Source organism: Canis aureus, chromosome 5 (assembly GCF_053574225.1).
Source record: "Canis aureus isolate CA01 chromosome 5, VMU_Caureus_v.1.0, whole genome shotgun sequence".
Taxonomy (NCBI): Eukaryota; Metazoa; Chordata; class Mammalia; order Carnivora; family Canidae; genus Canis; species Canis aureus.
Window position 1 is genome coordinate 58,932,085 of NC_135615.1, and position 14,025 is coordinate 58,946,109.

Genomic DNA, 14,025 nt, shown 5'->3' on the forward strand with positions numbered 1-14,025 from the left:
CATGCCCCATCTGTGACCTCTGGCTCTGGGGGCCCAGCGCCCTGCGCTGTCCCAGAGCAGCCAGGGTATGGATCAGGGTGTCCCACTGCCCCTGGGTACTCGCCAAGCTCCCTGTTCCCTGTAGCCACCAGCACAGCCCTGCCCCGTCCACATGACCCTCCTACCTGCTCCTTAAAAAGGATGGGGTGGGGGTGGGAGGGCATCTTCCCATTCTTCCTGCCACTAAACCCCTGCTCTTCCATTCAACTTTATGCCCAGTCAGCCTCTGACCTCTGAGTGGCTCTGCCACCCTTTTCCCTGGGTGAGAAGCTAACTCTGGATACTGCCCATTTCCAGCCATGGCCCCATTCCTGCTCAGCTCACTGGCTTCAAATCCACAGACCCGAGTTCAAGTCCTGGCTCCCCCACCCACCAGCTGGGTAACCCTGGGTAAGGCTTTCTCATTTCTCCATGCCTCAGGCTCCTCAATTGTAAACAGCAATTGTGCTTTCCTGAAGAGTTGTTATGAAAAAGAGAAAGAGCTCCAGAGGGGTTCCACAGACCCGAACTCATGCCCGCCCAGGCCCCTTGGGGAGAGACAGGGCAATTGGCGTGCCTCTTCTAACTGTTGACCCCTTCCCTGGAGGCTGTGCAGTAGTGGCTGATGAGGCAGGCTCAGGTCCTGCCAGCCAAACCTAGGTACCAGTTGTATCTGCCACTTCTCTACTGTTTAACCGTGGGCAAGGCAATCAACCTCTCTGAGCCTCCACACCTATAAATGGGAGAAGAGCTGTGCCGTCTGTGTAGGTAGCTGCAAGGATAACACGCAGTCCTCACACACCTCTGGAAAAGGATGAGCAAACTAAAGCATAGGGACATTAACTGTCCCACTCAGCTAGTAACCATGGAGTTTACCAGCACCCTAGCACTCTGGGCCTTAGGTCACATGATTAAGAGTCGCAAATCCTTATCAGCCTATCTCCCAGTTGCCAGCCTCCTCCAAGTGCCTTACACGTGTCACCTTATTTTATCCTCTTAACATCCACTTTACAGACAAGGAAAATGAAGCACAGAGAGGTTCTGTAACGTGCCCAACATGACACAGAACCCAGAACCACACTCAGGCAGCCTGCCTCGGACTCCATGTGCTCTGGTGACCACACAGTCACAGAGAGCTTAGGAGCTGAGTGTCAGGCCTGGGGCATCGTCCCCCAACCCTACAAATATCCGGGGGGGTCCCAGCTTTCTTCACTGTACAAATAAGGCAGTGACGTGTGCTGGAGGTCACATGGCCCACAACTAGCAGGGACAGGCCTGGGACTCAGGTCTGTCTGGCTCTTGTCTGCCTTGCTCTCCTCCCCCTGAGATTGGCTGGGTCCATTGAGGCAAGGAATGAAAGAGGATAAAATCCCTGCCAGGTCTTGGCCCAGATAAGAGTCATCCATCCTCTTAGTGCTTTAAAAAAAAAAAAAAAAAAAAAAAAAAAAAAAAGCCAGCCTCTCTGCGGCACAGTGGAGTAGAGGAGTAGATGCCTTTTTACACATACTGCCCTTTACCAAGCAAAGGGTCCCAAACACTGCTGGCAGCAGTGCTGGGTTAGGTCCAGCCCACAGCTCCAGGATTTCCCTCTCCCCTTTCATGACCCCACCCCAGGTGTGTTTTGGGGGCTGGCAGTCAGCACTACTAGTCTGGTGGGTCCCACCTGGTGTCAGGCAGGGGCTGGCTGCTCCAAGATTTTATTTCCCCAGGCCCTCCTGGGGCAAAGGGGCTATTTATCCATATATTCCTGCCCTCATTTGAGTGGGTAGGACAAGAAGTCCCCCTTGAGGGGCCTGCTCTGATCTCTAGCTGGGCCTGGGGCGTCTCCTCCTTTCCCTCCTCCTGGGCTCCTGTCTATTGCCCAGACTCCTGTTCTCAGCTCCAGAGCCCTCTGTGTTTGGTGCTGGTGCTCCCCCACCCCCACCCCCGGGACATGAGCACGTGTGCACAGGCTGCTCTGAAGCCTCCTCTGGTGTCCTTGAAGGGGCACATGACCCAAGGCCTGAGGCATAGGCCTGGGATCTAGGTCCTTGCTGCAGCACTGTGTGCCTGGTGGTGGTGGTGGTGGAGGGGAGGAGCCTGCAGGCCACCCCACCTCTGGCGTCACCCCAGAGGTGTCCAGACAAGGAGGCTGGGGCTGTCATGGGGTTTGGAAACAGGAGACCAAACCAAATTAAAGTCAGGCCCCAGGAGAGGGTAGTTCCATCTAGCCAGGAGGAAGGTCCTAGAAGGGTCTGATTTTGTTCAGCAGGTTTTGACTGCCAGCAGGACTCTGTCTGGAACCCGCAGAGGTTCCCACTGTGTCTGCTGTCAGAAGTGATGTGTTCCAAGACCCGGAAATAAATGGCCAGGATGGGACTCAGAGGGAAGAAAAGGCTGGTCAAGGGAGTGAACTGATCACGCAGACGAATAGAAACAAAGAACAATTTCAATTTTCGCAAGGAATCTGGCATCAAACTAAAGAGGACACGGGTGTCCCGGCAACAGTTTCCATGGAAACAGGAGCTATTTCAGAGCACCAGCCCCGCTGGAGATTTTCCTCATTGGAGGAAAGTGCTGATTCAGATGACAGTATCCCATCTCCACCCCCCCACTTCAGCCCTGTTCAGGGAAGGAGCCAGGTCTCCACTAAGCAGGAGGCAGGCAAAGCTGCTGTGAACCACGGTGGGGGCAGGGGGCTGGGGGGAGGGAGGGATGGTGGTCCTGGAGATGCCAACCAGAAGGGCAGTGACCCTCCTCTGGGACCAGGCTGGGCAAGGTAAGGGGCTGGCCGGCTGTTAGGCTCCTACCTTGGAAGGCCGAGCTGAGACCTACCTTCCAGTCTGTGTCCATAGCCAAGAGGAAGGTGTCGGAGTTCTCCTAAGGGAAGGCAAACAGAGAGGGTGCATGTCAGGCCCTGGCTGGCCCAGCAGGCTCACGGGGGTTCAGCCCCAAGCAGGCTCACTTGCTTTGTATCCCCATTCATTTTTAGGTTAACAGAAGCGACCCAGGGCTTCCCAGGCAGCAGGCCAGTTAAGGGCCCGGTGGATAAGCCTACGAGTAGCTACTCATTTCACTCTTACCTATTAATTTAAAATGTGAAGATTTCCATCTTACAGGTGGGAAGGGTGAGGCTTAGAGAGGTTGACTCACACAGCTAGGCAGTGGTGACAGCTCTGAAGCCAGATCCTTGCTGTCACCTTGCCCCACTGCTCCCTGCCCCCCAATACCCCCCAGCCATTGGGCCAAGGCTGCAGAGGCCGGGGAAGGAGGGCAGTGGTAGGCAGGACAACCGCACCCACTTTAGGGACAGGGGAGCTGAGGCCATGCAGCAGGGGAGCAACGCAGGGCTTTTCCAAGCTGCACAAAGGCTCTGCCTGGGCCTGTGGTGCCTCCCACCTTTCCAGACCTGCCCGCTTTGTGTTCTCAAAGCACAGATGTCCCCTGCTTCCAGGCTCATTTACCCCAAACAGTGGGCATCTTTGGTGCGCCGAGTCCCTCCTACTGGGCTGCAAGTGCCAGGCTGGCTGTGCCCTCTCCATAAAGCCTGGAATGGAGTGGGCTCCCCAAACCCAAACAGATCTGGATGAATAAGCCTGACTTTGCAAATGAGGGGAACTCAGCTCAGAAGCACCCACTGTTTGCAAGGCAGCAGAGGTGTGGAGTGGAAGGGGGCCCTAGAACTCCATGTGTGTGTCCTCTGTGGGTCTGGTCTAGGGAAGGCAGTCACGGCAGTGAGGGGGGTGGGGCAGCACATGTCCAGGACAAGCAGAGCTCCTGGGCCTCTGCCTTGTCTTCCACCGTGTCTGTCTAGAAACTTGTCCTCCCCTCCGCTCAGCTGTGACAAACGAGGCAGGCCACCTAGCTTCTGGGCCTCAATGTCCGTGAGGATCAAAGAGAAGTGCGGTGTCAGTTGTCACTCCTTTATACTCCTGCACTTGACTTTGTATGCTGCACAAGCTCCCTAAGGCTCTACCGAATAAATACACGGATAAATGAGACAATCAGAACAGGGGTGAGCTGCTAATGTACAAGAAGGAAGATGACCCCAAATCATGGGAGTAAAAGGGAAAAAATGAAAACCAGCAATTTAGATGTTTTACTCTCACAATAAGGAAAAGTTCAACCACCTGCTTTCTGGCAGTGGGGCTGGCGGGGGTGGTGGGAGAGGGAGACAGCACGAAAGGGTCTCACACTGCAAGAGGGAAGCCTGGTGTCCTGCAGCTGGGACTGTATCATACACAGTGGCTGTCCTCTGGCCACACCTTCTGGCTCCTTCAGGGCCTGGGGGTTCTCCCTGGGTGTGGGAGGTGTCAGGGGGGAGAGGCAGCAGCCAGGCCACTCCTGGAACCTCTAAGAGAGGGGATGGGGGCTCAGGGAAGGGGACCAGGCTGGTTACTAATGAATCATCTCACCAGAAGATCATGCCCAAGTGGGGGAGGGCAGGGAAAGAGATGGGGAGATTGTTTATTCCAGAGGCCCTAAGGCTATAGAGAAGGAAGTGGTTTCTTTTGGAACAAAATCAACACAAACCATGAGGCAGATAATGGCAGGGTGCACTGTGAGCTCTCCATGTGCTGGGGACCCCCGGACGTGGGAAAGTCTCTGGAGGGGCAGGACCCCAAACCAACAAATGGCAGGAATGACACAAGCTAATACAGGGCCCCGGGAGGTCCTGGAAGGAGTACAGGAACCTTCGGAGGAAGACAGGTGGGAGAGAGGGCCCGGCTGGGAGGAGGCCCAGGAGCATGGGATGGAGGCAGAGGACCGGGATGCAGGCAGGGGGAGGAGGAGCAACAGCTCTCCCGGAGCCCTGGACACCTGGCGCCTGAGCCTCCAAAGGCAAGCGAGCCTGAGATGGTAAGAGCCCTGTGGGGTAAACACTGGGGTGCTATTTGCTCCTCACTCAGAATTTGCACAGACGGTTTATGAAGTCAGGGACACACACCCTCCAGCACTGCAGCTACACAAGGAGAATCAGGGGAATGGCGGGAAAGAGAATAGCTCTGGAAGGTGAAGCGCGAGCTCACCACAGTCTGCAGCCACCAGCACAGGGGCTTTGGGAGGTTGGGGACAGGGCTGTTATGCAGGCGGGACCAGGTCTGTGGCCAGGAGAGGAGAGAAGCTGCTGGGGACGCAGGGCTGAAGCGCAGACCTGGTGGGGACCTCTGGTCCTGTTGGAGTGGGATGAGGTGAGCGACAGCAAATGCACCCAACAGAAGGCAGGGCCAGGCTGCTGGTCAAGGTACCACACCACCAAGTCAGGGTGGGAGGGAAGGGGCACAGGGGCAGCTCTCAGGAGACGAGGGGAGGAAGGGCCAGGCAAGGCCATGGTGCCCTCTGTCTGTCCTCTGGGCCTCGCAGGGACATACAACAGCATACACCTGCAGGCGACACCTCCTCTGTGCAGCCGCTGCCTAAACCCACGCCTCAGCCCTAAAAACACTTCAATATTTTAATGTCCTGACCAGCAGCAGTACAAACACTAAAAGCAAGGGTTTTTTTTTTTTGCCCAGAAGAACAAAAGCAAAAAAACCAAAACCCTCAAACAGGAAAACAAACAAAAATCCCCCCAAGCCACATATTAAAAATTCCAGGCTTTTTATAACAAAATTTAAAGTAATCAAAACACACAAAACTTTGTTTTTTAATATATATACACAGTACACGGCTGAAGCACCTTTGGCTTTTCTCTCAAAATTTACATTTGTAAGAAAACACAGCCCACTGTGGTAACAATTTGGTGGGTGTGAACGTATGTACACATAGAGGTCTGTATGTTTTCCCCCACGGAGTAATAAAAAGGTACCTTCAGTTTGTTGATGCACTTTATAGGAGAGCTTTTCCAGGGAAAAGCCTTAGGGGCACCGTCCACTACTAAGCCTCACAAGCAGGCCAGTCTCTGCTTACCTCAGAAGGGTGGTAGTTGGGAGGAGGGACTTTTTCAGGAAGTTCTGGAAAACTTCCTTATTCTCAGGTGCATCCCAATCTGTGATGACCTGACCCCGCACTGAAAGCCTTCAGTGTGCAAGGCTGTGCTAGGCCCGGGGGAAGACTGGGAATAAAATGGCCAGGCTCTCTGTTAGGCCGTATCAGACCTAGTGTCAGAGGGGTGGGAGCACAACCTGCAAAGACCCGGGGGCCTGACACTCAAGGATTCTACAAGCAGTCCACCCACGGCTTTTCCTTGCAGAAAGGGTAAGGGAGGCCAGGTCAGGGGTCACCCACAAGAAAACGGGGTACAAACAACTGGAATCTAAAGCCTGGTGCCCAGGAGGGGGCTCTCTGGGACAAAAACAACAATCTCAAGTGCCTTTGTCCCACTGCTCCTGACAGCACCATGAAGAAAGAAAGGCCCTGCCTTTCCGCTGCTCTTCTGCTGCCCACTGGGGACCCCTGTGGGGATCCAGGGCCTCCCAGAACCGACGTTGAGTATCTTCCCCAGTAGCTCTGCGACCTTGACCAAGTGGCTTAACTTTCTGTGTCTCAGTCTTCTCATCACTGAGATGGGAATAACTCTCCTAAAGAGACTGCCCGGGATCCCTGGGTGGCGCAGCGGTTTGGCGCCTGCCTTCAGCCCAGGGCGCGATCCTGGAGACCCAGGATCGAATCCCACATCGGGCTCCCTGCATGGAGCCTGCTTCTCCCTCTGCCTGTGTCTCTGCCTCTCTCTCTCTCTCTCTCTCTCTCTGTGACTATCATAAATAAATTTAAAAAAAGAGAGAGAGAGACTCCCAGCCTCGGAGACAGCCCGCGCCCCCGCGGGGGAGGGGTCTGCGGGGCGCGGGAGGACTCGGGCGCGGCTCCCCGACCGGCCGCGGGCTCCTCCGCGAGGTTTCCTTCTTGGCCGCGAGGTGGCGCCCCCCGCCCAGGAGCGCCCGGGCCACTCACCAGCTCGGCGGCGTCCTGACCCCGGAGCAGCGGCTTCTCCTCGGGGAATCGCAGCTCCTGCAGCCCGGCCATGGTCACGTCGTGGAGCAGGAGCCCTAGGGGAGGGCGGGGGAGGACGCGGGTTGGGCCCTGCTGCTGAATCTCCGGGTGGACAGGCGGGCAGGGGCACCGGCGAGCACACCCCGCAGCCGCCCCCCGCGCCCCGAGTGCAGGCCCCTGCGGGCCGGCGTGGGGGGGCCCTCCGCAGGCGGGCGAGGCTCTTCTAAGACTGGCTCTTAAAAGTTAAAACACGTTCAGCAAGAAAGAAAAGAGAAAAAGCACCACAGGATGATCCTTAAAACAATGCCAGGGTGAATTCTGCACTTACTGAGCTGCAGAGAGATGATGTGGGGAGGTCAAATGCAGGGCGGGAAGCAGAGGGAAGCCCTCTGTGGTCGGAAGTGGACAGTGAGGGCCTGGAGGGCATGGCTGTCCGGGGGCCTGGGAGGAAAAGCCTGGGTGGGGATGGCCCTGGCAGTGGGGCAGTCTGTGTACAGTGAGGATGAAAGAGGCGGTGCCAGTTTAGGCCAGCCAGCAGCAGGGAGGGATGACCGCTCAACCCACAGCCAGCAGGTGATGGATCCCAGGCCCTAACGGCTGGGTGTCCCTGGGAGACTGATGAGCTTTCAGTCTGAACCTCAAGAAAGGGTTCTCCGTGCACATGTGTGTATGCGTGCACGCCTGTGTGTGCTTGGAGGAGCCCGTGGTGGGGGCGGGGGAGGCGGAGATGATCTGTGTAGCCTGGCATTGCCATCCTCACTTGGATTTTAGGACAGAATAGATTAGAATGTACCAAGAGAAAAAGCAGCCAAGGAGGTGAACTGGAAGTCCGTAGAATTAACACTGACCAATAAATACGCGAAAAAATTTTAAGGCTCACTAGATGTCAAAGAAATTCAAATTAAAACACGATGCTTCCCCCCCCCCCCCCCCCCCCACCGAACTGGCAGAGTCGGCAGTGCTGGCAGTGATGCACCCAAAATGGCACTTCTCTTACTGCTCGTGGGTGTATAAACTGCTACCTCTTTCTGGAGGGCAGTTTGGCAAAATGAATTAAAGTAATTTAAAAAGGTTCATGTTCTTGGATTTAGCAAGCCTCTCCCTGGAAGAAATTTCCTAAGGAGGCCAGAGAGGGCACCTATTGATTTATCTGTAAGAATGCTCACCACAATGCCTTTTAAAATAATAATAAACTTGAAAAAGCTAAATGTCCATCCATAGGACATGAGACAAACTGTAGGTCAGTCACTTGTAAACGATTATGTAATAACACGGGGGAAATGCTTGTGTCCTCATAAATGGGAAAAGAAGTTATAAACCACACAGTATCACTGAGATTACGAAATAGGAGTAGCTCCACAACAGACAAGCCTAGGAAGATGTACACCATAAAGGTCATAGGTGTCCTTCCCAGGCAGAGGACTGAAAACCAGGCTAATGCGACCTGAAATCTAGAAAAACCAACATTTTTAAAGACTATGTGAGGATCACGATCATTCCTTCTTCTTGCAAGCATTTCACTGCTCGCAAAGTACTTTCCTTGCACTATTTCACATCGCCCCTGAGGGAAGCACAATGGGGAAACCAAGAAGTTCCGTGGCGTGCCCAGATAGGGTCTTGGGATTCCTATCTGGGTCCAGTGCTCACTCTATGGCACCACAGCTGCGTGACCTGGAAGGATGGATTGCTCTCCTTCCTCTCATTCGATTGTCCTCCCTCAATTCTATTTTAGTCTTTTTAGGGGTAAAGCCCTTGACTTTCCCTTCTGCCCCTGAATCCCACCAGCTGGTTGATCAGAAGGCGCCCTCTGCCCCACCCTGCGCCTGCCCGTCCCTTCTCCCCGTGGAAGGCCCAGGGACTGCAGAGTGGGCACAGTGGTCCTTGGGACCCAAGGGCGAAGGGAATCATCAGATGGAACCTGTTTCTGTGGCAGAATGTCAGGACACCGGCGGGGGGGGGGGGGGGCGGTGTGTCCAGACCTTCCCCGGGCTTCCTTCCCTCCTGTGAGAAGCAGGAAGCATCAGTCCTCCAGAGTATTAGGAAGACAGTGCCTCAAGATGTCATGGGGTCTCCACCTGAGTCTAGTTTAAGATTTAGATGTGCTGAGGGTAGACTGGGGGCTGTTGGCCGCCCAGGCCTCATGGAAGGCTAAGAGAGAGTTCTGCAGGGCCCCCCTAGGAGAGCCTCACCCCCAGCATGAACAGGCCAGGCCAGAAGGTCCCTGCCCACTCAGCCCCCCACCCAGGCCCCGCAGCTCTGTGCCACGCTGGAGAGGCTCTTCCCAGTGGTTTCCGGGGAAACCAGCTAACACAGTGCAGATGGGCTGTATTTTTAGAAAGGCATCCTCTCCCCTCCCCGGTTCCCTTCCATCCTTTCTCATGTGTGCACACTCCTTCATCCACCCGGTTGAGGGGGGAGGGCTGAAAGAACCCCCCCCCCCCGAAAACTCTTCCCCCATTAGGACTTTTTTTAGCTGCAGTCTCTCTGAATAACCAACTCAATTAAACCGCCTGGCAGCACTGGGGTGTCCCCACCCTCACCCGGAGCCTGTTATGAAACCACTCTGGAGACCACCCTCCCCAAGGGTGGTGCTATTGAAAGGGCTGAGGGTGGGCAGTGCCGGGACAGATGGCCCGTGATGGAGGGGGCGGTGGGGACAGGGTTGGGAAGAAACCTCATAATCCAGAGAGCCAGGAATGTCGGGAATGTCGCAGCCTGCAGAAGACACAGGCAGCCCAAGGCCCAGCAGGGGGTGATGTGGGGCTTCAGAACAGACATCCCCACAGGTCCAGCATAGAAGGTTCCTCCTAGGAAATTTAGGGTTTAGAAAAAAAAAAAAAAAGCAGCTAGATGCTAAGTTGAAGGAAAATGAGATTCCTTATCAAATCAACACATTGTACACCTTAAACGTACAGAATGTTAAACAGTAATTCTATCTTCGTAAAGCTGGGGAGGGGGAGAGAGATTTCTATCAACCTCCTGCAAAGAAGCCGGGTTCAGGTGGCACAGGGTAGAGAGGGGTGGGAGAGGGGAGTGGGTGACTCCAGGGATCTGGGAAGCAACAGTGATGGCTCTTCTCACCCTCCTATTCTTTCTCCCCTCAGGCAACCTAGTATGTTAGATCCAAACAAGCCTGGGATTATTCTTCTGCTTTCTCGGGGCTTAGGAGTCACTGGAACCCTGGCCGGTATTTCTTCTGTGTCACTTCTCTGTGGCACAATGGGTATCACACACAGTGCAAGTGTCCCACTCACAGTGAGTGAGATTTTGGGTAAATCACTGAAAGGATGTTATCTGTGAAGCAGGAGCATGGGTGATCCTCTGCCCACTTGGGAGGTGCACCAGACAATGGGCAGGAAGATGCCTTTGCAATGGAAGCTTTCGGTACCCATTTGATGAGACAAAGAATTTAACACAGGTGACTGGGGGCTTCCTTGACCTCCTCTGCATATTTAAGGCAGCTCAGAGCTCTTTTCTTGCTGTCTTTTGCTCGAGGAAGGATCCAACCTAGTGGCAGAGGCCACACTGATGTTCGTAATAGAGGGCAATGCGGCCTCTTTGCCTGCATGACAGGGACATGTCACAGTACAAGGGGATCTGGGAGTGGACAGGGTCTCCTAAGCAGTACAAATGTGGGTGCTTCTTTCAGAGGAGGTTTGTTTCTTTCAAATTACTTTTGGTTCCTGTTTTGTGCTTCCTTCCATGTGACTCTATGCTGAGGCCTGGGCCATGTAAACCCTTGGATGTGTTAGGGTTAAAAATATAAGTGATTAGGGTGCCCGGGGTGCTCGGTTGGCTAAGCAGTTAAGCATCTGAATCTTGATCTCAGCTCAGGTCATAATCTCAGGGTCATGAGATTGAGCCCTGCCCCAGGCTTTTAGTCTGGTTAAGATTCTCTCCCTCCCTTTGCTCCCGCCCTTCAAAAAAAAAGACATACATGTGCAAGTGATTACTATGGTCATTCTTGAAATTATTCAATATATTCATATTATTCAGTATGTCAGTTAAACTGATCGACAGTAGTGACCCACTCTAGTAAAGCAACTGCTGAATGAAAGCACTGCTCAGACACTGGAAGGGAATGTCTTGGAAATATACTGTGGGGATCTTTGCTCTCTCAGCAACTAAGGACTCCAACCAGTGTTTAGTGTCCAGGAGCCAGAGAGGAGAAGGGTGCTGTGCAGGGACAGTGCTTCCCCGCCCCCCCCCCCAACACCCATCGCTGTGCCACTGAGCAGCATGGGAACTGCAGCCAAAGAAAGGCAAGACAGAAAGAGAGTGAAGTTAGTATATGGGAGAAACTAAATGGGGCACCAGACCCCACGGGACAAGAAGAAACTGTACTGAGAGAAAAGAGGCGGGATTGTGAAATGGTTCATATTCTGTCAACTACAAGAGTGATGGAGCCTCTGGCAGGTCACGGTCAAGGTCATGGTCCAAGGTGCCCTGTGTATGCTGCTTTCCTGAAAGTCCCGGTTGTGAGGTCCCCTTACTATGGGAAAAGCCACAAGCAAATGAAATAAGCTGCAACCAGGAGCAGAGTCAAACTGGGCCTGGCCGATTCCACCCTCTGGGAAGGGTCTCTGCACAGATAACAAATGGCGAATGACATTGCAGAGGGCAGCACAGGACTCCTTCAAGCCTGTGCACCCAAACACCTTTCCATCTTTCCACCCTCACCACACCAGCACCATGGTTTGAAAAGAATCCCCAGAAATGAGGAATTCAACTTCCAGATGCACTCCATTGGGAGTCTGGCACCTTATAGATAGCTGGTCCCTTCGGTCACTCTCCCTGTCCCTATCCTGACCTCAAATGGCTGGGGCAGCACCAGAGGGTGGAGCTGGGGTGAGGACTAGACCTTCCTTCATTATCCCCCCCTTCACAGGCCAGAAAACAAGGAAGGCACAAGGTGGGAGTGACTGGTGGCAGATCTGGGAAGAGAACCCAGAGCCTCTGCTCATAAACCCATACTCCATGTGTATCCTGCCTCCCTTGGCAGGCGTACACAGGGCATATCACTTTTTGCTGGCTCAGCCTTTACCTCTTATCTCTCATGTTGGCCCCTTGGTTTACGCCCAGCCTGAACCAGACCAGATTTCCTGTTTTCTTCCTGATTTGAGTCTATGAATTCCCATCTCTCCACAACTACCATCACTCTGACAACACACACACATACACATCTTTCCAGCACATTCCACTGTGCTTCTTCCAGTGCTTAAGGCAGCCATATGTGGATGCTGACACTCATAGCTAAGGATCCCAGCTGACTCCTTGGGCACATTCTACCCACAGCAAGCACATGCCTTTGTTTGGGCTGCTCCCTGCAACCGCGGTGCTTTTCCCCATCGTATACCCACATGACAACAGAACCAATCACTAATATTTTCTGCTGGCCCTTAATAGGTTTTGTTGAATGAGATGAATGAATGACTGATTCTTCACTTAGATTTCAAGTATCAAAAGACTGATAGCATTCAGGGCTGGTGAGGTTGTGGGGAAATAGCACAGAGTTTTATATACTGTTGGCTGGATTGCAGTGAGTTCAACTTTATTTGGAGGGGAACTTGGTAGTTTATAGAAATGCAAATATCTGTAAACTCTACAAAGTCTATCTTTAGGTATTTATCCCAATCACAGGACACACTATGAGGCAGTGTGTGCAAGGATGCACTGTTTGGAATAGTAAAAAAAAAAAAAAAAAAAAGTGGAAACAGTCCAAATGAATGTCAAGAGAATGGGACATCTACACCTGGAGCATCAAAGCCATTTAAAATATGAGGGATTTCCATATTTCTTTTTTTTTTATTTTTTTTTTTTTATTTATTTATGATAGTCACAGAGAGAGAGAGGCAGAGACACAGGCAGAGGGAGAAGCAGGCTCCATGCACCGGGAGCCCGATGTGGGATTCGATCCCGGGTCTCCAGGATCGCGCCCTGGGCCAAAGGCAGGCGCCAAACCGCTGCGCCACCCAGGGATCCCCGATTTCCATATTTCTATTGAAATAGGGAAAGCATTCTAAAATATGCAGTTAAGATAAAAAAGATATCGCAGAATATTAAGTATTAAACAAACCCATTTAAGCCCTCACATGATTCAGGGGAGCTGCAACAGTGCTCATATGGGTTTGGAAGGATATAGCAGATTTTTATTCTACCAGCAGATTTGATCAGATCTAAGATATCACTGATTGTAACTCAAATTAACATTTTATGTACCCATAAAAGAGAAAAAAAAAACACTGCCAATTAAGACATAACACGTTATGCCCCCTTTTAACTTATTTTGAAAGAATTTCAATCTTATAGAGAAATTGAAGAAAAAACAAAGCACAGAAATTTCCCACATACCCTTCACCCAGCTTCCCCTAATGCTATCATGCTATAAGACCAAAACACAACCAGAGGAAGCAGGAAATAAAACACTGATACAATAGAGTTATCTACACGCCTTACATGAATCTCATCAGTTTTCCCAATAATGTCCCAATCCAGGATCCATGTTGCATTTAATCGCCATAGGGCTGGGGACAATTCTTCACTCCTCTGTCTTCGACAAAGTCCTCCGACATTGACACTTTTGAGGAATACTGATGGGTTAAATCTACAGAATGCTCCTTAGTTTGGGTTCATCTGTTGTTTCCTCATGATCAGAGGGAGGTTATGCATTTTTGGCAAGAATAGAACAGATGCTGTGTGCCTTTCTCACTGCATCCAATCAGTAAGCAGGTGATGTCAGTCTATTTTATTTCTGGGGATGCTGCCCTTGATCACTTGATTAAGGTAGTGTCTGCAGGTTTCTCTACTCTATAGTTAGTATTTTTCTCCTTGTGATTAATCAATATCTTGTGGGAAGATACTTTGAGAGTATGCAACCTCCTGTTTCTTATCATACTTTCCCCACTAATTGCAACCATGGATGATTCGTGCCTACCAGTAATAACTATCCTGTCTTCTTTTTTAAAAAAGATTTTATGTTTTTATTCATGAGAGATAGAGAGAGGCAGAGACATAGGCAGAGGGAGAAGCAGGTTCCATGTGGGGAGCTTGATGTGGGACTCGATCCCAGGACCTAGGATCATGACCCGAGCCAAAGGC

General features: G+C 52.2%; 1 protein-coding gene across 5 annotated transcripts in view; it reads right to left on the bottom strand.

Moving 5' to 3' along the window:
• The window catches only part of NDRG4 (NDRG family member 4), a 39,655-nt gene that overhangs the window by 13,902 nt on the left and 11,728 nt on the right, over positions 1-14,025 (bottom strand). For all 5 annotated transcript variants that reach the window (XM_077898235.1, XM_077898238.1, XM_077898241.1 and 2 more), the window contains exons 2-3: positions 6,889-6,983; positions 2,833-2,877 (exon numbers count right to left, since the gene is read on the bottom strand). In XM_077898235.1, coding sequence (XP_077754361.1) covers positions 2,833-2,877; positions 6,889-6,983 — 140 coding nt within the window. The remainder of the gene's footprint in view (positions 1-2,832; positions 2,878-6,888; positions 6,984-14,025) is intronic.